This window comes from Brachypodium distachyon, chromosome 4, assembly GCF_000005505.3.
Source record: "Brachypodium distachyon strain Bd21 chromosome 4, Brachypodium_distachyon_v3.0, whole genome shotgun sequence".
Classification (NCBI taxonomy): Eukaryota; Viridiplantae; Streptophyta; class Magnoliopsida; order Poales; family Poaceae; genus Brachypodium; species Brachypodium distachyon.
The window spans coordinates 7,398,015-7,421,637 of record NC_016134.3 but is presented as its reverse complement, the minus strand read 5'-3'; the positions used below and the strand labels follow the sequence as shown (position 1 = coordinate 7,421,637).

Sequence of the window (23,623 nt, the reverse complement as noted above, 5' to 3'; positions counted from 1 at the left end):
ACAACACTTAGAGTATGGGGTGCCAATGCTCGATGGCACAAGTGCGGGTATAAAAGTAGGGCGTGTACGCCAGCCTTATAGCGAAGGTCGCCTTACACTTGGACAAATTGCCACGTAGGATTGACCATGTCACGTGGGCGTCTTGACTTGTGTTTGGGAAACGTTGACTTTGTCGTCGCCACGTAGGATTTACGACCCGGCTCATATAAAGATTTTATTTTACTACAACACTACATATTATTTTTAATATTGATGAAAAATAATGTATTATTTTAAAAAAATTAGCGAAAAGAAACAGGCAACCAAAGCAACGTTGGTAGCAGGTAGCAAGGGAACAGTATGCATGGCGATTGAGTTGGCCATGTAAAAAGGTGTAAGTCCTGGGAACAAGGCCAAGCTCTGCGAAAAGGGCGACTTGCGTGCAGGGAACAAACAAAATCATACACACAGGTCGCCGTCAGCCGGAAAAACAGGGCAAAAGATCGTGCGTGGACGGACAAGCAGACTCCTCGCGCACTCTCTCTTTCTCTCCTCCGGTCTCTGACCTACACAACAAGACAAACATCAAGACAGTAGCCCCATTGTTCTCTGTTAGACCATAATTGTTGTCATTGCTTTTTACAAACTAACATGAATTCCGAAGAAAACATAATAGTATTTATAATTCATAATAAGTGTTTGAGATTTAGTACAAAGTTAGTAATTTACACATATTATTTTGATTCATGCATCTTCCTTCTCTCTGTTAAGTAGCGCCCGCATAATCTCTTCTTTTGTTATTTTTCTGTGTCATTCAAATAGACAACCCCTATCTAAGTGTTGTTTTGATTCATATGTGTTCTAAAAATGATGGCATTTTAATTCTTCTACATTTTCTCGATCCAAATTCTTATAGATTCATGGGTTTCAAAAAGGCATTACTGCCATGTTTCATGTTTTGAAGTGATTACTTTGAGGCATTCGGTTTTATTTTGTCAATTCCATGAGATGTTAAAGAGTCGACTTCTATGGAAACGGAAAACAGCCATTTGTTAAGGGAATGACTAGTTTAGGGATGACCGTGGAGTAGTTACCTGCGGTTGATTCAGACAACATATCTGAATATACCAATTTTCTTTTATGCCTCGACCGGTCTCTCCCATCAGAAGAAAAAGTGAGAGCATTCAACATAACCGCTCTGAGCTTCCAACTTTCAGTGAAATTCCTGGGAGCTTTCAAAGACAAAATCTTAAACTTTCACTTAAATTCCTGAGAGCTAAAAAAATCTGGAACTTCCAAAAATTTCAGACATATATCAAGAAATGTCATAGAATCTCTCAAAATGTCCTGAGAACTTTCTTCTTCCCAACAAGGACATGTCATATTTGTGTGCTCATGATCAGCAAGGATATTAGGATATACTCGTGTGCTCATGATGCTTTTCCTCCGACTTTGCTTCCCTTTTATTTTTTGCTTTGGTTTGACAGTTTGACAAGTCCAATTCGAGGCAAAGTGTGTGGGCCAAAGAAAATAATAATAGGAGAATAATATGATGGCAATCTAAGTACTCTCACTTTTTTACCCTTGCCCCCACACAGCGGCAACCGGCCCAGTCCTCGGGGACAATGCTCGCAGCTCCGAACCTAACAACTAAAAACTCGAAGAATTGAATGCGGCAACAAGGCGTACTGGATTGCAGCCTTGAATCGAAAGGAGAAAGCCGACAATGGCTACGTTGCTGTTGCGATCATTCTCGGAAGGAGTATGTCGCCATTCCTTTCTGGCAATTTTATTACTCTCTCTTCCCGAAATTATTTATCACTGATTTAGCACAACTTTATACTAAATTTGGGACAACTAATATGGGTCACAGAGAGTACAAATATATTTGGTGTATATTTTCAGAATTTTGTGTATATTTTCAGAATTTTGTGTATATTTTCATGATAGGTTGTAAAATAATTAAGCGCCCCACTCAAATAATTCAAACTAAGTTTAAATTTACATTTTTAATAAGCAAAATTAGCTAAGAGACCCCTTTTTGCTATCAAAGAATAAGCTACAAAATACCCGCATCGATTGCTAGAGGCACTAGAAAAACATCATGTTGCAAAGGACTATTAAAAAAACCTAGTAATTTGATACTCCCTCCAACCCATATTATTTGTCGAAATATTACATGTATCTATAGAATTTTTAAACATAGCTACATCCATATTTGGGAAAATCTGAGACAAGTAATATGGGCCGGACGGAGTAGGAGAAACCGCATCAACTAAAACAACAATCCATTTTCCTCAAGAAATAAGCTGTAACAGTTTTTCATGATTTAAACTTCCAAAATTTGACCACATTTATGAAAAAATATGTCAATGTTTACGATACCAAGTAAACATAAAAACGTGTTGATATCCTTCATTCCCTTATGTAGGTTTTATAGATTTATTTATTTATTTATTCCTGACATAGCTCCTTGGCTCTTGCTCCCGGCCAATAACTGATCACATTCATTTACTCATAAAACAACATGTTTCTTTTTTCCAAAAGAAGGGAAACCCCCATAACCAACATGGATGAAAGAGAACTTGTCTGCCGAAAAAAAGAGAACTTGTCTTGGTCCAAGAAAAAAACCTACATGAACTGGAGTACATAGAATGAGTATGTTGATAGCTCATGAACTGTGCAAAATATGTGACATCAACCGACACCGAGGATTCATATGCACTCCGCTCCAAAAAAAGCACAATACATATATGCAGAATGAGAAAATAAAACAGTCCAATTTGTCGAAAGAGGTGCTTTTGAACCTATTGCAAGATAGTCTTTTCTGTAGTTTGTGCATCAATTGATGCAGAAACCCGGGCAACATCTTACTTTTCGATTTTCAAAAAAGAAAAAACAGGTATATGCAGTTGGCATGGCACTCAGGGCATCAAACGGCCTGAGACATGAGACGAGATCTTTCCACATAGGTACTTCCTCGTTCCGGTACATGGGACCCTCGCGCATTCAAGATCTAAGAAATGTAACATGAGTTTTTTTATTTTATAATTATACTTCCTCCGTCTAATAAAAAAGTCTCAAGTTTGTCAAAATTTGGATGAATCTAAACATGACTTATTATATAGATGCATTTAAATTTGGACAAAGTTGAGAAATCTTTCGTTGGACGGAAAAAGTATAATTTTTGTGATATACACTAGTTAAATCTAGATGTGTTGGTACCCCTTCACCAGAACAGAGGCAGTAGCAGGTAGGGACTGTACGTGGACCATTCAGCAACGTAGGACGTCCGCAGCGGAGTACTGTGCTCTTTGTGCACGCCTGCCCGCGGCTGATTTTGCTTCCAGCTCCACGCATCCTACTTCTTGGGTCTCTAGCTCGTGTTTGCTGTCATGTATACTGTGTGCTCAAGTCATCAAGCGGCGTTGGAAATTTAACAATGAGTGTGAGAGGCAAAAGACAGATATTGATAAGGTTATTCGGAAATACCACTATACCAGTACATGGCGCTAGTCGTACGTGTCAAATTTCTCCCCTGCTTGGAATAATGTATTTCTCTCCTACTTGTTCAACTCTGAGTTAAACTAAATACCGGTTTCTCAGGTAAAAAACATAAAATTTCAAGAAGACCATAAAGGTGTAAAGTCCTGTGATTAAGAGACCATCTACCTTCTTTTTTAACGAGATAGAGAGAAATATTACTTCCTCTGTTTCAAAATTCTTGTCTCAAATTTGTTCCAAATGGATGTATCTATTCTTAGAAAGCGTCTAGATACATGTAATATTTTGACAAGAATTATGAAACGGAGGGAGTAGTTAACAAGTCAACAATTATAAAAGTAGTGTTTTGGCTCCCTTGAGCATATATTGAACAAAAAAATTTGAAAGCGATACTTAAATGTGTAAAAAAGTTCTGATTTTCTTTTACATATATACATTTTTGTGTCATTTGTGCATTGGAAATTGTACAACTTTTACGCCCTGTATAAAAAAAAAGACGAATCCAATGCTTAAATGTAAAAATTGTCCAGTTGGTCAAAGCCTTACATCAAAGACATTGTAATTAAACACAATTAACCCTTGAAATTGCAATGAGAACCTAAATTTGTGAAGAAAAATTACAACTACTACACAGATTCCCTAAATGAAAAATGTTCCCCGGTCGAAGCACCAAAGTACTACTTCCTCCGTCTAACAAAAGATGTCTCGAGTTTGTCAAAATTTGGATGTATCTAGACATGACTTAGTGTATAGATGCATTCAAATTTAGTCAAAATTGAGACATTCTTTATTGGACGGAGGGAGTAGATTATTTTTCCTTTCCTATTTTTTTTTTAAAATTACCTTCAACGAGAGAGGCAAACTGGTTCCGGAGCGTATGCATTCCTGAGAATTAACAGTAATTTCCTGAAAATTAGTTTTCTTCACTGGAGAGCTAGTCATCTTGGGTCCACATTTGAGTTACTCTCCACGGAATTCATTAAACAACACGAGAACAAGTAAGCCATGCGTGATGCACTTGTTGGGACGGGATCTGATGGGCAACACAATGCAGTCACGCAGATTCGGAGCCGTGCATCAAATAGATGAACGTACGCACAAATGATAGTATCTCGATCTAGCTTTAAGCATTCAAATCTAGAGGCATTAATGAAAACATTGAAAGCCAGCCGGCATCATACGCATGCAGTTCAAGTTGCTCGTGTGTATTATCCCCCTGGATGTTGATTGATGAATTGGTCTTACATTCATTCACAAAATGTGAACCCCCTCCTGGGCTACAGCTTGGACGTACATATTGAAGGCGGCAGCGAGAGAAACGGGTTTGCCTTTGCCACCACCGTGCATTTCTACATGTATTTCATTCAATAGATTGTACACTAGTACAAGTACCTCTTAGCACCAGGAACCATAAATCATGGTGCTGCGTGTTGTGTTCTTCCTGAGAATGTGACGTGATTTGAATTGGGTCAGGTTTCTTGTGGTTTAATGTGCCAAAAATGTGGTAGTAGCAGCGTAGTACTCCATTTTCGCTGGCAAGAGTAACATTGCAGCACAACTTGCACAAATACAGGTGAGAAAATAATAGCAAGAGGCATGTTTCGGTACACCGCTGTTCTGCGGCTCAGGAAGGTGAAGAGGCATGAGGAACAGCCCCCTTTGCGAACCGCTAGCCAATTGGGGAGCAGCGGCGGCTCGATTGGCATCGGCAACTTCAAATCCCGCTTTACCAAGCTCGAAATCGGTGAAATTAAAGAATAATTGATGGGAAAATTAGAGAAATAGAATTAGGTGATGGAGGTGAGGTGATGAGTGGCGCAATGGTCGCGAGAGCAGGCGCAGAAGAGAGGAGTCAGAAAGCAGGCGCTGGAGGGAGTGAGAGCCATGAAGAAGGGAGAGAGGCTTATAAATTTAAATTGACCATCGTGGCCTTCTTACCGAAATGGTGCAATTTGAATAGTCATTGTCTTGGAATTCGAAAAATGGGTGTACCCAAGTGTGTAACTAATCCAGGTACATATGTATAATACATGCAATACAGGTGGACCTATCACTTTTTTTAGGGAAGGTGGACCTATCACTTACTGCCATAGTTATTTCAGCCGACTCGTAGGTCCGCAAGTGGCATTGAAAAACAAGAGGGCCACAAGGAAGGAGTGTGTGCCTGCCTCTGGTACGTAGCCATGGCTTTAATTAAGCCGCTGAAAAAGGGTCAGGACATTCTTCCCCTGCTCATGCAAATGCAGATGCAATTATGCAAATGAATTGATGAGAAAAAAAAGGGGATATATGTTGTGGAATTGCATGTAAATGTGGTAGGGTAGAAATGGCCATGGCACGTCACGCATCACAGGCCTTGCGTGTGTGAGAGAGCTGAGAGCAGAGAGCAGCGAGACATGGATTCCATCTTGTGGAGCAGCCAGCATGATGAGCCTTGAATTGGGCGCGCCTCATCCATCAATCCAGCTTCCACCATTGGCCTCCTCACTCCTCTCTCACAAGTTCTCAGCTTTTGCGCGCTGTAGCTAGAAGAGATTGATGGATAGATGTAATCATCTCATCTCCCAAGTTACTCTTTGCCAATGGAAACATGTCACCATATGTAATAATTTGACTGCATTTTTGCGGTGGGTAACCCAACAGTTGATGTATAGGGCTCTTACTGGTGGTGGTGTTTATTTTAACTGTGTGACAGAAGATGGTGAGACAGGTCTCAATCCAACATATATAAAGGTTCAGAAAGCGTGTGCACAGTAGGAAAGACCATGGAGCCCCAAACATCCGTATCCAGAAAAATCGCAACCGCTAATGCTACCGGATTTTTCATTTATTTGGTCGGTCTGACAATTGAGTACTGAGGACAAACATGCCACAGATGCTTGGAGAAAATCAAAATCATATGGAAGAATAGTTAGGTACTACTTTTTTTTCAGGAAAGCAGTGAATATTGAAAAGAAAATATTTACAAGGCCAATAAAAAAAAATATCGAGCCAGCAGTCAAATGTCATCTAAATCTGTCAATCCAATCTTTAAAGTTAGGTACTACTTGTAGATAGACAGTGGTAAAAAATGTACTATAGGACAATACTACTCTCACTTGTAGATAGACAGTGGTAAAAAATGTACTATAGGACAATACTACTCTCACTTGTAGATAGACAGTGGTAAAAAATGTATTATATGACAATACTACCAGTGGTAAAAAATGTACTATAGGATAATAGTACTCTCTCTATTCCGAAATAAGTGGCGTGGACTTGTATATATTCCTATACAAATTTATTTTATTTACTTTCGGACGGAGGGAGTATTACTTCAACAACAACTAAATCGATCAAGTGTGTTCATCTTATTGAAATCTGAGAATAGCATTAGCATGTGTTTGATGATGATAGAAGAACAGTAAGAACCGGGTTTTTTTTTCTGCGGGGAGTAAGAACCGGTTTCAATCGTCTTCATTAAAGGCTGTCTGTTTAGTTGATCTATCATCGTCGTAATTAAGGGAAGATTAGAACCGTTACCACGCACTTGCTGCACAAAATTGTAGTACCACACTGAGGAAACATTCAGCCGTCCTATCCAATCAGGCCTACAGTTTTGCTACTGAAACAACTGGAAACCTGTGGAGTATGCTAATGGCATTTGGCCCCAAAACGAACGAGATGTTTGAGAGGGCAGCCAATGGCAGAAAACACCACTCGTGACTCGCACAACAATGGCACCCGTACAAGCACAAAGGAAACCTACAGAGAGGGTGAAAAATAGGCGGCAAAATGAACAGCAACAGGTGTTTCGAGAAGCCGTAATATGATAATAGTTGAAACGAAAAGCAACCTTGCCAACATCACCAGAAACGACTATGGAACCGTAAGCAAATGCAGAGAAGAGAAACAAACGTCTTGTAGGAGAATTGCACTCAACAATCCGTAGGCGCAGGGACGCGTCAAGCATAAGTACGTACGAACGTGCGTGTACACCAGTTGGCACATGACGTACGTATGAGGACGTACAATATACTGTACGCAGTTCAGGAGAGAAGCAGACAGCATTAACTGGAGAAATCACCAAATCTCTGGGGTACACATGGCTGCATTTCAGTACTCACTATTCAGCACATCCGCCAATCTAACAAACAAACCGTGGATCTCTCATCTATGGAGTACAGCAACCCAGCATTCAACTCAGGGACGTACTGGAGCAGCATTTATCAGCAGCATTCAGCTTATGAATCTGGGAAGAGAGGAAACCTGCAAATAACTCTGCATTCAACTCGCCAAAACCGTATTTCCAGCACGGCCGAAGATAATTAATCACGGGGTAACAGCGCACATAGATTATCTAGCAGCTAGCAATCCAATTGTTCCACAGTAGAGCTAGCTAATGTGTGTCCATGATTTTTCTCAGCTAGGGGAACACAACAGTTCCAGCAGAGAGTTTAGGCAGTTGATATCCATTTGAAGATCCAAAGTTCTTTGACACTAACAAGCTAGCAAGACGAGCCTACACACGGGTTTAAGATACTACCGACGATTCTTTCCATGGAATTGGGGGTCTAGGCTACACCGAGGTGGGCGTCGAGACCGGTAAAATCACCATCTTCTTCTTGCAGGCGAACAGCATCCAGTTTCTGCCTTAACACCGTGATAGCATTGATAATAAGCTCATATGCTGTGATGGCGCCGGTTGTTTCCACAGTGAACACAAAGCTGTCTTCCTTTGCGCTGATCTCTATCAGTCCTGGCTTCCCCATGGCCTCAGCCTTCTTGATCACCTCATCATCATATGTATATGCCTCCCGATCCACAACCACCACCTGAAAAAGTAGATAAGCTCAACAATCAAGGATGTAACAAATACAATTGTGGAAGAAACATCGAATAAATGAAAGCTGGGCCAATTGCCATAAAACTTGTGGCAAATCAGAAGTATCTCATTCAAGCAAATCACTGAAACAAACAGCTAACAGGGCTAATTCACATTTACAGAAATAAATAGGAAGTAGACCGCTGTTTACAGAAGTAACAATTAAGAAACATCACAACACCATAAACAAATAAATTTACCTTTTTATTTAAATAAAAAGACCGGCAGAAAACATCTACTGAATGGACAATTAAGTGTGCGAACAAAACATAACTAAACGTCGAGGCAAGGCACAAGGTGGTGTAACTTGCTCAAGATTCCAAACTGCAGTGTCCAAGTAAAGGCATGCACCACTAGTAGCAAAGTGAAGGCATCTCCATCCAAGCATAGCATGGTTTAAGATTGTTTATTGAGCAAAAAAAGACCCCGTTAAGGAATAGAGTCCCATGGAATGGACTCGACTCTCAAGGCTATTTCAGGAGTTGACAAACACGTCCACTACCATGCACATGATTTGATTATATATAAGGTATAGAAAACAATATTTCTGAAAGATGATAACATGTGATGATGTCAGTGTATCAGGCATTTGGCATCCTATGCACGGAACGTGACGAGTATCAGGTTTTGTTTCTGCGTATGCATTTTAACTCCCAAGGGGTTGTCTACCTACAGGGAAACATATCGTTTGGGAAAAATCTTCTCGCCTTAGATTAACACTGAAAAGGGGCTGCTTCCATCATGTCATACATTCATCTTGAATTAATGGACGCAAACAGTGCACATTTGGATGGTGATAGGATAGTTTTCCTCAACAGCAAGAAGCCAAGAACATGTTAGAACTTAGAAGGCATTCATGAAATGAAAGCTTTAGTTAATAGTGCTGTGAGAGTTTAGGAATGACTTTAACAATCATTAGAAGGTATTCTCTGGGTTTCTGCTGGTTCTCATAAGTGTATATCAGAGAGTTCAGTTAATAATGAGGACAACAATTTGTGCTATGTCCACGAGGAATTCAAAAATAACGTAGTAACAGGAAACACAATTTTTACAGTCATATGCTAGCACTAAACATATCAAGACAACAAATTTTGCTCTAACTAGTTCATCTTAACTGATTTCACATGGCACTTTACATGCATTGAGTACATTCAGAAGAATGTGGTTAAGCTCACATAATACTGAACAGTAGTCATAGAATGTGGAATTGAAATGTTAACAGTACAAACTGTTGGGGTATATGTACCGATATTTCAATCAGACCAACAAAAACATCAGGTATTTGACCACAATTTAGGTCCAACAGCCAAACAACAGGTATCAGATATAAAAAGCACTAAACGATAAACATACGACACTTATGATAGCAAGTGCTGCGTTATAAAATGACCTACAACACTAGTGACAGATTGCAGCATCAGCGAATATTGATTGACTACTGCGTAAGTAATCTGCAAAGTCTACAACATCATAGTCAATGTGTGGAACAATTTGATCTAGGGATAAGTTCATAATAGCATAGGATGAACAATGCAGAAATCCAGACATAATCGGTGAAAAGTAATGGCGAAATACTAGAAAACAAGCTGACCTGTTGGGTGTTAGGGTCAATGTCAAATACTTTAGTAGGGCTGCTCTCCACCCAGCTTGTTTTTTCCTCAAGAGTAAGCGTCTCCATGAGTTCTTCATTAATACGTATATCAGGCTCATACATGAATGTCACCGTAGCAGCTGGGGACCACTTGGCATGGTCCTTTGCAATTCCCTTCCTAGCAATTGCTCGAAGACGCAGCTCTTGTCCACGACGCAGCTTTACAATTAGTATGCCCCTGAAATTGGATTATTATTATCATTATAAGCTTACTACCAATAACATAACTTAAACAAGAAAACTAAAGATAAACTCAAAGAAGTACTAGCAGATGTCACTGAATCCATTAGACCAGAATTGCAGTCAGATAATAGGACAGTTTCATGTTTATTTTGATGGTAATAAAACATAGTGATGATGGAGTGTGCTCTGTGTCTGTGCATGCAAGAGAAGCCTTTCGTATTCATCCTTTAGACCTAGTCAATCTACATACCCACTTAATGTTCCATATAATAACAAAAAAAAAGGCAGATCACACTTGCATTTAAGAGGACATCATAAGACGGATCAGGAACAGATAGACAACAGAATTGTCTTAATCAAAGAGTTAAATTTAAGCAATCAGCCACACAAAAGTATAAGGACACATAAACAATCAAGACGGTGTCTCCTTCAAATTAATATGTACAAATTACATGTAAGATTAATCAATGGTCAAATGATCAGTTTAACTTGCATCCGTAATGCTCCATTATGATGGATGGAAGAGGAAAAAGAATATACAAAAGATGCTCTTTCTTTTCTTGAACTAATTGCTTAAAAAGAAAAATAATTTGGAACTTATTTCAGAAGAGAATGAAAGATACAAGTCACACATACAGTGATACTCCCAACATAAGCATTACAATCTGAACACTTTAATGGAAGAGGGAAAACTGAGCAGATAAACTTAACAATATATGAATGCACCATGAACTGATAACGAATGAACAATAGGATAAGAGTTATGATATAACATTACGGCAGAAGACGTGTCCAACTTAGGTCCAGTAGGTAGCCATATAAATGTTTGTTTCTTATTAGAACTTCAAAAAAAAAAATGCATGGTCATTTCTTTTCTATCCAGCTTTTACTTTTATGACCCCTTTGAAGGATAGACATGCAATATTAGCGAGTGAGCCTTTCTCCATACCCTTCTGTCACATGGCACACTGAAATGACCAAATGAATTTTCTTATTGTTCACTTCTTTTCCTAAAAGCGGTATCGAGGTCTTAAGTAAATGTTTCTCTTAACAAAGGGATGTCCAAATAACGACATATTACTATATAACCCAGCGAGGCATCCAAAAACGGATACATTATGCATTCTCAACAAAGGGATCTAGACAGGCACGCTACAATACTACATGCATTTCCAATAAAGATAAATAATTTATAATTTTCACTGGAGAAGAGTTTTGGAAAGCTTCAAATAAAGCCTAAATGTGGCAAGTGAAACAATAGAAATATGTTTTTATGCTGCCTGTCCTACATACTAGGAGATAAGGAATACAATCGTCAAATCATTTTGAGCTGATGGTGCAATCAACCTGTAAAAAAGTACTCACTGCAGTACATTCAGTTCTCCACGCTGATTTGAACAGAAAGTACTTTAACAGACCATCCATGTTTACTAAATAACGACGTGATTGATGAGGCTGACACAACCTAGAAAGTTATTGAGCTACTGTACATACACAATCTGTTTTTACAAGACAGATTGTCACTTTCCAGACCAAGAAGGTCTACAAGATTATTATGCTAAATTTCAATATTAGCAAGGATGTGTCACCTTCAGAGAGAGCAGTATCGTTACTACACGATGCTGGTTCAGTTCAGATATATTAGAAACATAAACAAGGAGGTTCATTGAAATCAATGACACAAGGTTGTTTTGTCCATATAAATATATACCTTCATCCTCATCCGGACCTCACTTAAGGAGGTTGTACAGCAAGACAAATATAGTTTCAATCATGTCATAGCAGTTTGAAGGCATGTAGTGTTATAAGTGACAACAACTAGTACTTTTGACATAGATAGATCAAAATGCTGACACCATGCCATCCTACTAACTGGACCGAAATGTAACTTTTGGCATGCATAAAGTCTATAACCTGAAGGCAGGGTAGACCTGGTTGGGCATGCTTGAATTACATGCCCTGCTAGACTTCTAGTAACAGAATGTAGATGAACAGAAGAAAGAGAAACATGAACAACAAGCTTGGGTAATTTTTCCAGTCAAAAAGCTTGGGTACATTTGGAATTTCGATATTTTGATACAAATTAACAATCAAATGACAACAACCATGAGGTACTTCAGATAGTATAAGTCACAAGATAACATTTTGATACATCTACCTCCCAAACAAACAAAACCTCATTCAGAAATAAGGTATAGAAGGGTGGATGAGGAGTGATGAACACATGAACCAGTTAGTACAAATTATAAACAACATCACAAATTAAACACAACAAACTAGGTATAGATGGCCAGAGGAGTGGATGAGGAATTCATCATACACATAGGCTGGTAATAGAATGACTAACTAAGGTTAGTTGGGTTATGTAGATCAGACAGGGGTCATCATTACTTAGAGGTGATGGTTTTTGCAGTTAAGAAAATATTTACAGAAAGCAGTTAATGGAGAACGCGACTTGCCTGTGGTCTGATGCAGTAGAAGTGTCGTAGGGGTCGGCGGTGCCTATGGCCTGCTGGTATGCCATTGCCTGGTCAACCGGGCATACCTTGGGGTCGGTGGAGCGGAGGTCATTGGAGGTGACCTCGAGCGTCTTGTTCGCGTCGGTGGCGCGGGCGGCGAGGTGGAACTCGACGGAGCAGTGCTCGCACGAGCCGTCCCCGTCGCAGGCGTCGCAGTCGCGGGAGAAGCGCATGCCCATGGCGCCGGAGGAGGTGAGCGGGATGAGTCCGAGGCGGTGCGCGATGAACTCGTCGTTGAGGACGGAGGAGTTGCTCTCGATCTCTACGAGGTCGATGGCGACAGTGGGGACCTCGGCGATCATGACGCGGCGGAGGGCGTTGGCCATGCTCGCGTCGGTGTCGCGGAGCTCGAACTTGGCGTAGTCGTCCTTGAGCTCGCGGATCCGCACGCGGGGGAACCTCTGGTACGAGACGCCTGCCGCCGAACGATCCATCCCGCTTGCACGCCGGCCGCCACTACGGGAGATTGCCTAGGTCGGCGCAAGGGTTTGGGTTTCGGGTTGGGTGGCAGATTTGGGGGAAACGCAGAGGAGACGGGATCGATTTTTGTTTTTATGGAGACGAGACGGGTTTGCTTTTGCTGTAGACTGTAGTACTCCACCACAGCAGTAACAAAGCACCATTTCTCAGGAAAAAAAAACAATGACCAACCACCACATTTGCAGGATTTTATACTCGTATTACAAAATGGAGTCCGTTTCTAAATACTTGTCGCTGTTTTAGTGCAATAATTGTCGCTGTTTTAAGAACGGAGGGAGTACGATTTAACCAACATTTTAGAACATCCAAACAGATTTTCGATAAAATAGGCAATGCATAATTATTAACCTAACAAGTTATAGGTCGCATCTAATTAGTGGAGCTCGGCCAAAATTCAACTTGACGGTTGATTCTGACATTATATATTTTTATATCCTCTTGAAACTTTTGTTTCCGCAACTTTCGGTTATGTTTCTAACTTTTGTTTTTTCACTCAACCTTTTCTCTTCTAAACTTGTAATTTTCTTGACTATGAAATTTATAGAACTTCCAATCTTTCTATAAGATTTTAATTCCTTTTGAACTTTCATAAAAAAAATTGACACACAAAGAAAACATGCACAGAGAGAGAGAGAGAGACCACACGGTACTCACATGGAGGAAGAGTCGCGGAGATGGTGTGCCAACGAGCACGACCGCAAAACGGTAGAGAGCGGCCGGCGGCGTAGATTCGGGCAGGAATCACACAGCGGCGTAGATCTGGACCGGAATCCACAAGGTGGAACAGATCCAGGCCAAAACCCAGCGGCCTCCAACCGTGGCGGCGACTTCATATCTCGGCCTTGACAAAGCGTTGAAAGAAACATGGCCGCCCACATAGGGGAGGTGGTTCGGAGGGAGTCATGGCGGCGTAGATCCGAGCTAGAATCCACATAGCGGCACAGATCGGGGTAGAATCCACCGACCTCCAATCGTAGCGGCGAGGAGATAGGCTCAATCGGACGGGGAGGAGCGGCGGTAACGCACGGGGATGATCTGTGGCAGCAGCGCACAGGGATGATATGTGGCAGCAGCGCGTGGGCAGGAGACGATTGGACGGTGCAGTGGAAGCAATGGGGAGAAGCCTCATGGGAATGGAGAAGATGGGAGCAGGGATAACTTGGGAGAAGGCAGTTCGTGATGGGGAAAAGAAATTGGAGAAAACAACAAGAAAGATGGGGACAGGGATAAAAGAACCGTGGAAGGCGGGGCCCACACATGACACATGTGAGCGGATTGACCACGCAACTTGGAGCGCGGCCGAAGAGGAGTCTTGCAAGTTGTATGTCTTTAGACAATGTTATGGTTATGGTAAGTAAAATATACAAGCGGAGAAGCATAAAAGTCTAGAAAACACAACATTTTTTTTAAAGATATTTTCATAACGGAAATACAAATTCATGAACAGCAAGAGAATACAGGAAAGAGAGATAGCGAGTCCGAGAAGTGGCAGAAAACCCACCGATTCTTGCATGTTTCGGCACAAGAACCTCAGGAAAAAACCCACCACCACTGAGGTACGAAATTTATTTATATCCTAACCAAAGGCATGACCAATGGGCTTAAACCATAACCTAGTTGACAAAAGAAATAAAACTAAATTCAGCTATCAGGCTGAAAGCGCACGATGGGCAGAAGACGAGGCTGTTCAGGCAACTCATAAGCATCAATGACCACCGGCCAAGTTTCAGCGTTGCATCCATCAAGCAATCGGCTCCAGCCCTCGGAATCTATTTATCTTCCTCATACAAACATGTCTAGGACACCAAAAAAAGACACAACATAAGAAACAAAAGAAGAACAGATCAAAATATGTTCAAAGCAGGTTATGTGTCTTGTTTTTCAAATTGCCTAGCAAAAGAGAAGCTAGCCCAACAAAATGCAAACGACAACCCTTGGTAGGAAAGCTTGAACCCAACAGTGATAGCATGGAGACTGAGGGATTCTGCCAGTATGTATCTAAGATCAAACCCACAACATCCCAAATCCCAGGCTACCCTAGCCACTCTACATGTACAGGATGAATGTCGTGTCAATCCCACCACACACCATACATAAAGAAGACCATGCCAAATTTTTTATACTAGCTAAATGTACGTGCATTGGTATGAAATTATTATTATTATTATTATTACTATTATTATCATTATGTGTAAGTTGCTTAAATGTGCTTTCATCCTTTATATTCCTAAATTTTGTGTTGAATAAAAATTATCTCAAAACATACACAAATCCAATCAATTTTAGTCAAAAGATCATGATACGTATATATACCGTATTGGATGGTGCAATTACATTCATTTCCTAGCAATATAGAGAACAGTCTCAATGGGTGAAGAGATGACTACCAACTTTGATATTTGTAAGAAGTAAAGAATCATGATACACATATCTACCATATTGGATGGGCGCGATTATATTATTTTCTAGCAACTAGCTGAAATGCCCGTGCGTTGCAACGGAACAACAAAATAAAATGATACATTCAAAACATGCATCGAAACCTCTCTTTGCTCTTCTTTAACGATCTCCAAATATCCCTTTAAAAAAAGGTTTCTCCCGAAGATTGTGTTTCTATACTCTAGTCTCTCAAAATAGAACAATACACTTTATTCTGAAAATTATATAACATCACCCGATCAAAGAAGTTTTGAGATGGAATCACTTAATTTTTTTAGTTCTCTCCACTATCTCACTTCAGCCGTTAAAACAAAAGAGTTAGAAGCGGCAACAATTTTATGTTTTGGCAGCTCGATGTTCGTTTATGAGTATAGACATTTGATTATTTTGCTGAGTATGCCTATTATGATGTTCCTTGTTTTCTGAAGGAGCTTATCAATGTTAGATTAAATCAAGCCTAATTAATAAACTGACAGTGCACGTGTAATTTTTTTTCCAATTATTTGATCGAGTTGTTCGGCGGATCTGGCTTGTGGTCAGTTCAGACGACTTGACGTCGTTGGCCTCTCGGCTATCTGACTGCTCGTAGTCCTGTCTCTGCGTGGCGGCTGGAATCCGTCTTATATGGCCGGCAAGTATTAAATGTGGCAACTCGCCCGCGGATATCCGACCCAAGTGGGTAGGATATGGGTCGACATTTACGCCCATGGGTATACCCGATGGCTCGCGCGATTAGTCATGGGTAGGTTATGGGTATAGGTTTATACCCATGGATACCCGATGGCTCGCCCAGTTAATATTTTAATTAAATAAATATTATTTTTATTATATAATATGTGGACTCTTTGATGCAATAAGAATTAACGGATGAAACCTGCTGTAAAAAATAAATAAAGACCAAGTGCAAAATTGGACCAGTAGCCCTGACTCGATGACCCATCAACTTGTCATGTTTGACCATCTCTCTCGCTCAGTCTGGCTCACAGAAGAAAGGCATTGAGGCGCCTTCTCTCATCTCCCATTCTACACTCGGCCATCATCTCTCGTTCTCTCTACTATGTCCTAGGCGCCGCCACCATTCTCTCTCGCAGTTTGTCTCATCAGGTTCTTCTAACAATTCGCCATCTTCTCGTGTAATTTAGCCCTAGGAGGAGACGGCCATGACTAGGAAACGGAAGAGGGGACCAGCCGTGTGGCCGCGCTTGGGACACAGAGGGGACGACCGTGGATTCGATTCCTTGCCTGATGGGTTCTCGATCAGGTCTCATTTTCCGAATCCCCTAGTGTTCCGGTGGAGCGATCTTTTTCTCGTCAGATTCGGAGTTGTTGTCCAACTCTCGTAACGATCCCGATGACGATGGATTCCCTCGCGGAGTTCTAATCCAATTCGGTGCAGGTAACGGACCAGCCGACTAAGTAGGCCTAATATATATGCAATCTTGGGGGCCCATATTTTTTTGAAAAGTTTGATAGACGACGGTGAAGAAAACGATCCGTATTTTTTAGATAGGTATAGATATAGACATAGATTCAGAGAATAGTCAAACTAACGACGGCGACGTATCGTATGCATCCGGTGGGCTTCTGTACCCGTGCATCCATCCACCCTAGGTCCTTTGATGCAAATCGCACGGCAACAACGAAACTGTGACCATTTTTCACATACACGCCCGCGTGAACACCTAAGTTACTGTCTTTTTTTATTAACAACCCTAGGAATATCTGTCCATCATTCCTTGTGATTGACTGAAAAGATCGATTCAATCTCAGATCGCAGATAGTACGATCCTTCAACTAGGCTGACGCCCCCAATGCAATCAATCTCCTAATTAAAGCCATGCATGCGACCGTTCTTGTGCGTCCATGGTTACATGCACGAGCAGGTTCCTTCACGAGAATCGCACAGACTTTTATCACAAGCTTTCATCACAATGGCTGGATTGGTGGCATGTACGCTCGTGCGAGAGATCTCTTGGAACGGCGATTGCCCGTTTGGCAATTTGGCACCGGCTGTCCTCCGCTGTGTGGGTCTGGCGTGTTTTGGAAGAGATTCATCATTCCCTGACCGATTGGGGAACACGGCGAGTCGGCGACGCGGCGGCGACGCTAGGGTTGTCCGCTAGTGCCTGATGGGGAATTTTATATTATTTTGAAGAGCCTTGCATACGTACTTAAGTTTTGTCAGGCGTGTAAATGCAAAAAGGTTCCATTAGAATGCCGTGCGTACGATCGGATCAGAGGGCTTGAAATAGATGGATGCACGGGTACAGAAGCCCACCCGGATGCACCAACTCACATCTTTGTAATAAGTAAAGTTTATCTTTGGTTAGCGCAACATTGAATACACCTGCCAAAGAAATATAATTGATCTTTTAAATGGACTTTTGCCTTCCGATTCCAGACCCAAGAAAGATTATTGGCAGAGCGGCTGGCCTGAGCTTGCCTCTCACTGGCGGCAGCGATCAGAGGGCTACGCAGACGACGAGAACGAGGAGCCAAAAAGTGGCACCGACGGTGGTGATCTAATTGGAGGAAAAAGCCATTAAGGCATTGAAGACCAATGGATACAGGAAGGATAGGAGAGACCAATAAGGGAGCGGAGAAACCACGCCGATGATGGTGATCTAAGTCCACCCATGTTAAGGGCTCTTTGATTCAAAGAAATTTCATAAAATTTTCAGAAGGTTATATCTGTAAGGAAATTTTCTTATACGACTCTTTTGATCCGCAGAATTTAAAACCATATAATATTTTTCTATAGACTACTACTTTGCATGCATTGCCAAACAAAATTTTCATGAGGTCCAGCCTCATGAATTTTTTTCTTTATTCATTCATTCGAACACCATGGCTAACACCAAGTTATTCATGTATTTCCCCTAAGGTGCAACGCATATTCCTGTATTTTGACTCCTGTAGAAAATTAGAGGGGGCCTACCGGGAGTGGCTCAGGATTAATTAAAATTAGTGTTGATGCTATACAGACGAAAACGATGACGACGCAGTTGGTGACGCGTCTAGCCGCGACTGTGCGTGTCGCCTCGTGCTAATGGCGGCTTCAAAGGTTTGTCTATTTTCGCAAGCCTGTCCATTTTCTCACCAACCACGATACGACCTGCTTATCGATACACTCCATTCTACAGTAATCCCCATTGACTGTCCGGCCGCACCAGCACTGTGTCCAAGCAAACACTCCATGGAGCTCCTCCTCCTCCTGCTACTCCTCCTCACGGCCGCGGCGGTGGCCTCAGGCTCAGGGGAACCGGCGCACCCGGGCTACACCCACACCGACGAGGAGGGGCCGTCCTCTTGCGGCGTAGTAAAGGAGGAGGCCGCGGCGGCAGCGGCAGCGGCAGCGGTTCCGGAGCGGCGCGAGGAGTTCGACGGCGGGCGGATCGTGGACATCAGCCACTACTACCGGGAGGAGATGCCGGCGTTCGAGTCGGCGGAGGGCACGGCGGGGTTCCTGCGGCTGGCGCGGTCCATGCGCAACGGCTCCGACATCGCCAACTTCTCCGAGCTCCGCCTCACCGCGCATTCCGGCACGCACGTCGACGCGCCCGGCCACGTCTTCGAGCACTACTTCGACGCCGGCTTCGACGTCGACACGCTCGATCTCGCCGTCCTCAATGGTACGTCTCTCAGCCTTGCTGCTGCTCTTCTTGATCTCGATCGATCGGCTCACCCAAATTCACTGGCTACCAGAAGAAGGCATGTGATTGATTCAGGCCAATACTTTTTGATCTGGTGGTGCAGGGCCAGCGATGTTGGTTGATGTTCCTAGGGATAGCAACATTACAGGTAAACTACATACACAAACCCAAATTTCCTTCATTTTGCATTTTGAAGTTCCAATCCCGTTGTCTTCACTTCAAAATACGAAATCAATCATTTCTGCACGGCATTTTAGCTGTTTCTATCAATGATTTACCACAAGCCAGAACATGTCACAAAATGGATTTAGTTGGGACCAGTTCTGGTTTTCCCAACGACCATTCCCACTTGTACTTGTACTTCCAATTATCTTTATCTCTCACCTACAAGAGAAGGTCTGTCGTTTCTCTAATTTCAGAAAATAAAATGTTTTCTCTTGTGCAATATTTATATGCGTTCATATGTTTGCATTAAATATATATATGGAAGTGTGATTGCTAAGTTCTAACATAATAAGTGTGCCGCTGGATAGCGAAGATTTCATCAATGGTCCTAATTAAGTCCATCTATATTTCAATTCTAATGTTATGTGTTAATTTTGTGCAAGTGTAGGTACCATTTAAGAACTGACACGAGAATTATGATATAGTACATGTAGGTAACATTTAAATGGCACTTCAATATATGTTACATCATGATCATATAATACTAAGTACTTTTAAACGTACTCATGAACAGAGTTAAATGTTTTTAATTCTTCTTGCAGCTGGTGTCATGGAATCCTTGCATATTCCTAAAGGTGTTCGTCGTGTTCTTTTTCGAACCTTAAACACCGATAGGTACATTGATTACTTCCAAACTACACATTCACACACGAATTCACTAAACATCTTTGTTTAAATGTGTGTTGCATATTCATAATTTCATGGTGATGTATAATACTACAACATAAAGCTCAAGTTACATGTGACTTAATACATAGACGGTGAAGTTAAGATTTCGACCTTAGTCAATTCTAGAGATAGAAAGGGAAAATAATTTTCATTTAAAATGAAAAACCTGAAGGGGAGAAACACTTTAACTCCTGAAATTATACATCTTGAATTAATATGGTCATGGTTCAATTTTGATAATTTCTGTCACTGGAGGAGCCAAAATAAAATAGAATCCACCAAACTACTGTTGTAACTTGACATGAATGTTCACTTTAGTCACCAACATTAAAATGGTTAAATGGTTAACTCGGTCCATTAAGCTTGGCAATCGGGATTAGTTTAGTCTAAAAGCTTGTTCGACGCACATTTTTGCCACATCGGTGCACTAACTCAACAGAAGAGAGCATGGGCATCCCAGGAATCTCCTTCCTATGTTGCTTCCTTCATTGCAAATAAACCGAGAAGATTTTAGGTCATGTGTGCATCTATCAACTTTCTTGCCCTCCATGACTTTGTACTCAGAGTCGAATTCAAATTGCGGCAAATAGTGGTATAATACGACAAGGAGTCATCATCATCCTAATATACATCAATCGAGTACCTGAAAACATACGCATCAATTGGGTTCCGAAATTAGAACCTGTAGCATGACCTGTAGACTCACCAAATGCCTGCAAATCCACCTAAATGTGGATGGCCAGATGATATTCATTAGCCTACACATTGGAGCCATAACAGACCACCAAAGTGACCTTAGCCCATGAACCATCGTCATTCATCCTCCTGTGCAGTGCAGGCACCCAAAAGCAGCCGCTGTCACCTTCCTTGTCACCGTGTGCACAAGGGACAGAGCGAAGGAGGTCGTTGTTGCTGCCACACACACTGTTCGGACGCTGTCAGGTGTCAGCCTTAAGTCGCCACCGTTGTCGCACACATGAAGCTGAGATTTAGGCGCTCGGGCTCTACATAGAATGGAGAATTAAGAAGTTAGGGATGGGTTTGAAAAAAAAAAAAAACCCGAAGAGGCATATGCCTCTGCTGACATACGTGGCTTGTGCATCTCAGTTCGTATCAGCACAACGATGTGAAAATAAGCGCCAAATGAGTTTTTGGACTAAACCGAACCAACTTGCGAAGTTTAATGGACAGATTGAACAATTTGCAAGTTGGTGGACTAAAGTGAATATGCAAAGCAAGTTTAAGGACTACCGGTGCATTTTACTAAAAAAAATTATATAGTCCCCCCGTCTCATATGAAGTAACTCAAATTTATCAAAATATGGATGTATCTATATCTAAAAAGCGTCTAGATACATGTAATAGAAAGTCACTTAATATGGGACGGAGGGAGTATGTCATTAGGTAATCACTATACCATAATTATGTGGGGGTCAATCATGAATTTCTTTTTTATATGTAGTTTTCATGTACCCTAAGGTTATTCTAAACATTTCTGAGGATCAGTTGACCCCTCCTATACTTTCGTCTCATTTCATAATTGATATTATGATAGTTTTGCATTGGTTAAAAATAATTTACGTGCCTTATAATCCATATGAGAAGAAATTAAATGTTGAATACATCTTAATTCACAATTTTTAGTATCACAACTAAAGTACATCAGAAAAGAGACAAGCACATCGAAGTAGTTGGTCAATATTTCCTTACACACAAAGTTAAAATTTGATGTTCACATAGTTCAATACTTATGAGACCTCTATTTTAATTTTCTGAATTAAATAGATCAGCATATGTGACATGTAAAGCTATGGAACGATACTGCAGTAGGAAACACATAGAGTTAATCTTTTATTTTTTTAGTTATTATTTTAGTGGATCAGTATTTGTGTTTGTGGGAGTATGTATTATATACGATATTGGTTTAGTTGATAAGTTTGTGTTGCTGGTACATTAAATATATCACATTTTAAGTGAGTTACTATTTAATGAAGATTCTGTAGAATGAACTATGTCAAGCAACAATATTTTCTTCTTAATGCAGAAAGCTTATGTGGAAGAAAGAGTTTGATCCAAGTTATGTTGGCTTCATGAAGGATGGTGCTCAGTGGTTGATAGATAACACTGACATCCAACTAGTCGGTAAGTTGAAGTAGATGCAACAATCGTGTGCATCTAACAATCTTTCTATTAAGTTTGCAAAATATAATTATCATCATAATACTGATGAATATATATGGTAAATAAAAAATGCAAATAAATGATTATAAATTTCAACTACTGTGTGTAATAGGTACTCTCTTGATCCTTTGCAAAACGGAGGGCATACTTTCTACTATCTGGTTTTGAACTTTGACCGTAATTTCTGTATAACATTTCATTGAGACTTACCAAATCACAATCAGAAGAAAGTGCTTTTACATATGAATCTAATATTATCAAGTTTATGGCATACCCCCCATACTATTCGACTAATTGTTGGTCAAACTAGAGGATATATTTGGAACGTCCTCATTTTGCAACGAAGGCTGCAGCATCTCAGTGAATCTCCTTTCTAAGATTATCATCTTACTCATGCAGGAGTCGATTACTTGTCTGTGGGAGCATATGATGAATGTATTCCGGCTCATTTAGTTTTCCTTGAGAAAAGGGTAAGATTTTTAACTCATGCTAGAGTCAATTGGTCTATGTCGTCGGTTTCATGATGTCATAACAAGGCTAAAATCATTTTGAAACCACCCTTGCTGTTCAAACTCTGGAGATCATTTTTAACTGTTGTAAAAAATCTGAAAAAGAGAGGAGATGGCATTTAGTAAACTCATAAAAGTTTGACATAAAGCTCAATCATATTCGGAAAAGATGGAGAAGTCAAATTCAACATGAAAAATATTGTTTTTGATATTCATTAGTATCGATTATTTTGATGCTTGTCAGATTTGAATCTCCCAAAAGTGAATATCCATGAAAACCACATTTAAGATCTTTAACCTCTTATTTTTTCCAATATAGGAAGTCATCCTTGTGGAAGCCTTAAACCTTGAACATGTTACGGCTGGAATATACACCTTGCATTGCTTGCCACTAAGGTTGCGCGGGGCTGAAGGATCTCCAGCAAGATGCATACTTATCAAATAACAACTGTGACAAGTATGATAATGAAAGAAGAAGATACTCCAGCAAGATGCATACTTATCAAATAACAACTGTGACAAGTATGATAATGAAAGAAGAAGATACAACTCATGTGAGGCAATCTGTCAAAAAAGTGTGGGTCAATCTCAATGAGGATTTGTACCACCTATATCAATATGAACTAGCAAATGGGTGTATATATGGAATATACAACAAAAAGAACATACTTTATAGTGTCTGCAAGTACACTTGCTGTTGTAAATCAGGAATGTCTGAATCTTGTAAAAGGCTATCGGCAGGTGCACTGTGAGTCTTTGAAAATTGA

The 23,623-nt window shown here is 40.8% G+C and overlaps 2 protein-coding genes across 2 annotated transcripts; one reads left to right on the top strand and one right to left on the bottom strand.

Annotated features, from left to right (window-relative positions):
* Nucleotides 1–7,803: 7,803 nt before the first annotated feature.
* Nucleotides 7,804–13,252, bottom strand: LOC100833824 (DNA-directed RNA polymerases II, IV and V subunit 3). The gene is made up of 3 exons (XM_003576775.4): nt 12,641–13,252; nt 9,939–10,176; nt 7,804–8,297 (listed from the first exon to the last, which is right to left on the bottom strand). The coding sequence occupies exons 1-3, from the start codon at nt 13,132–13,134 to the stop codon at nt 8,037–8,039; spliced, it is 993 nt and encodes a 330-aa protein (XP_003576823.1). The 5' UTR covers nt 13,135–13,252; the 3' UTR covers nt 7,804–8,036.
* A 5,463-nt stretch (nt 13,253–18,715) lies between these two features.
* LOC100831073 (kynurenine formamidase) lies at nt 18,716–23,619 on the top strand. Its single transcript, XM_003576767.4, has 6 exons — nt 18,716–19,251; nt 19,376–19,420; nt 20,040–20,112; nt 22,211–22,308; nt 22,747–22,817; nt 23,176–23,619. The coding sequence occupies exons 1-6, from the start codon at nt 18,816–18,818 to the stop codon at nt 23,299–23,301; spliced, it is 849 nt and encodes a 282-aa protein (XP_003576815.1). The 5' UTR covers nt 18,716–18,815; the 3' UTR covers nt 23,302–23,619.
* Nucleotides 23,620–23,623: the final 4 nt, after the last annotated feature.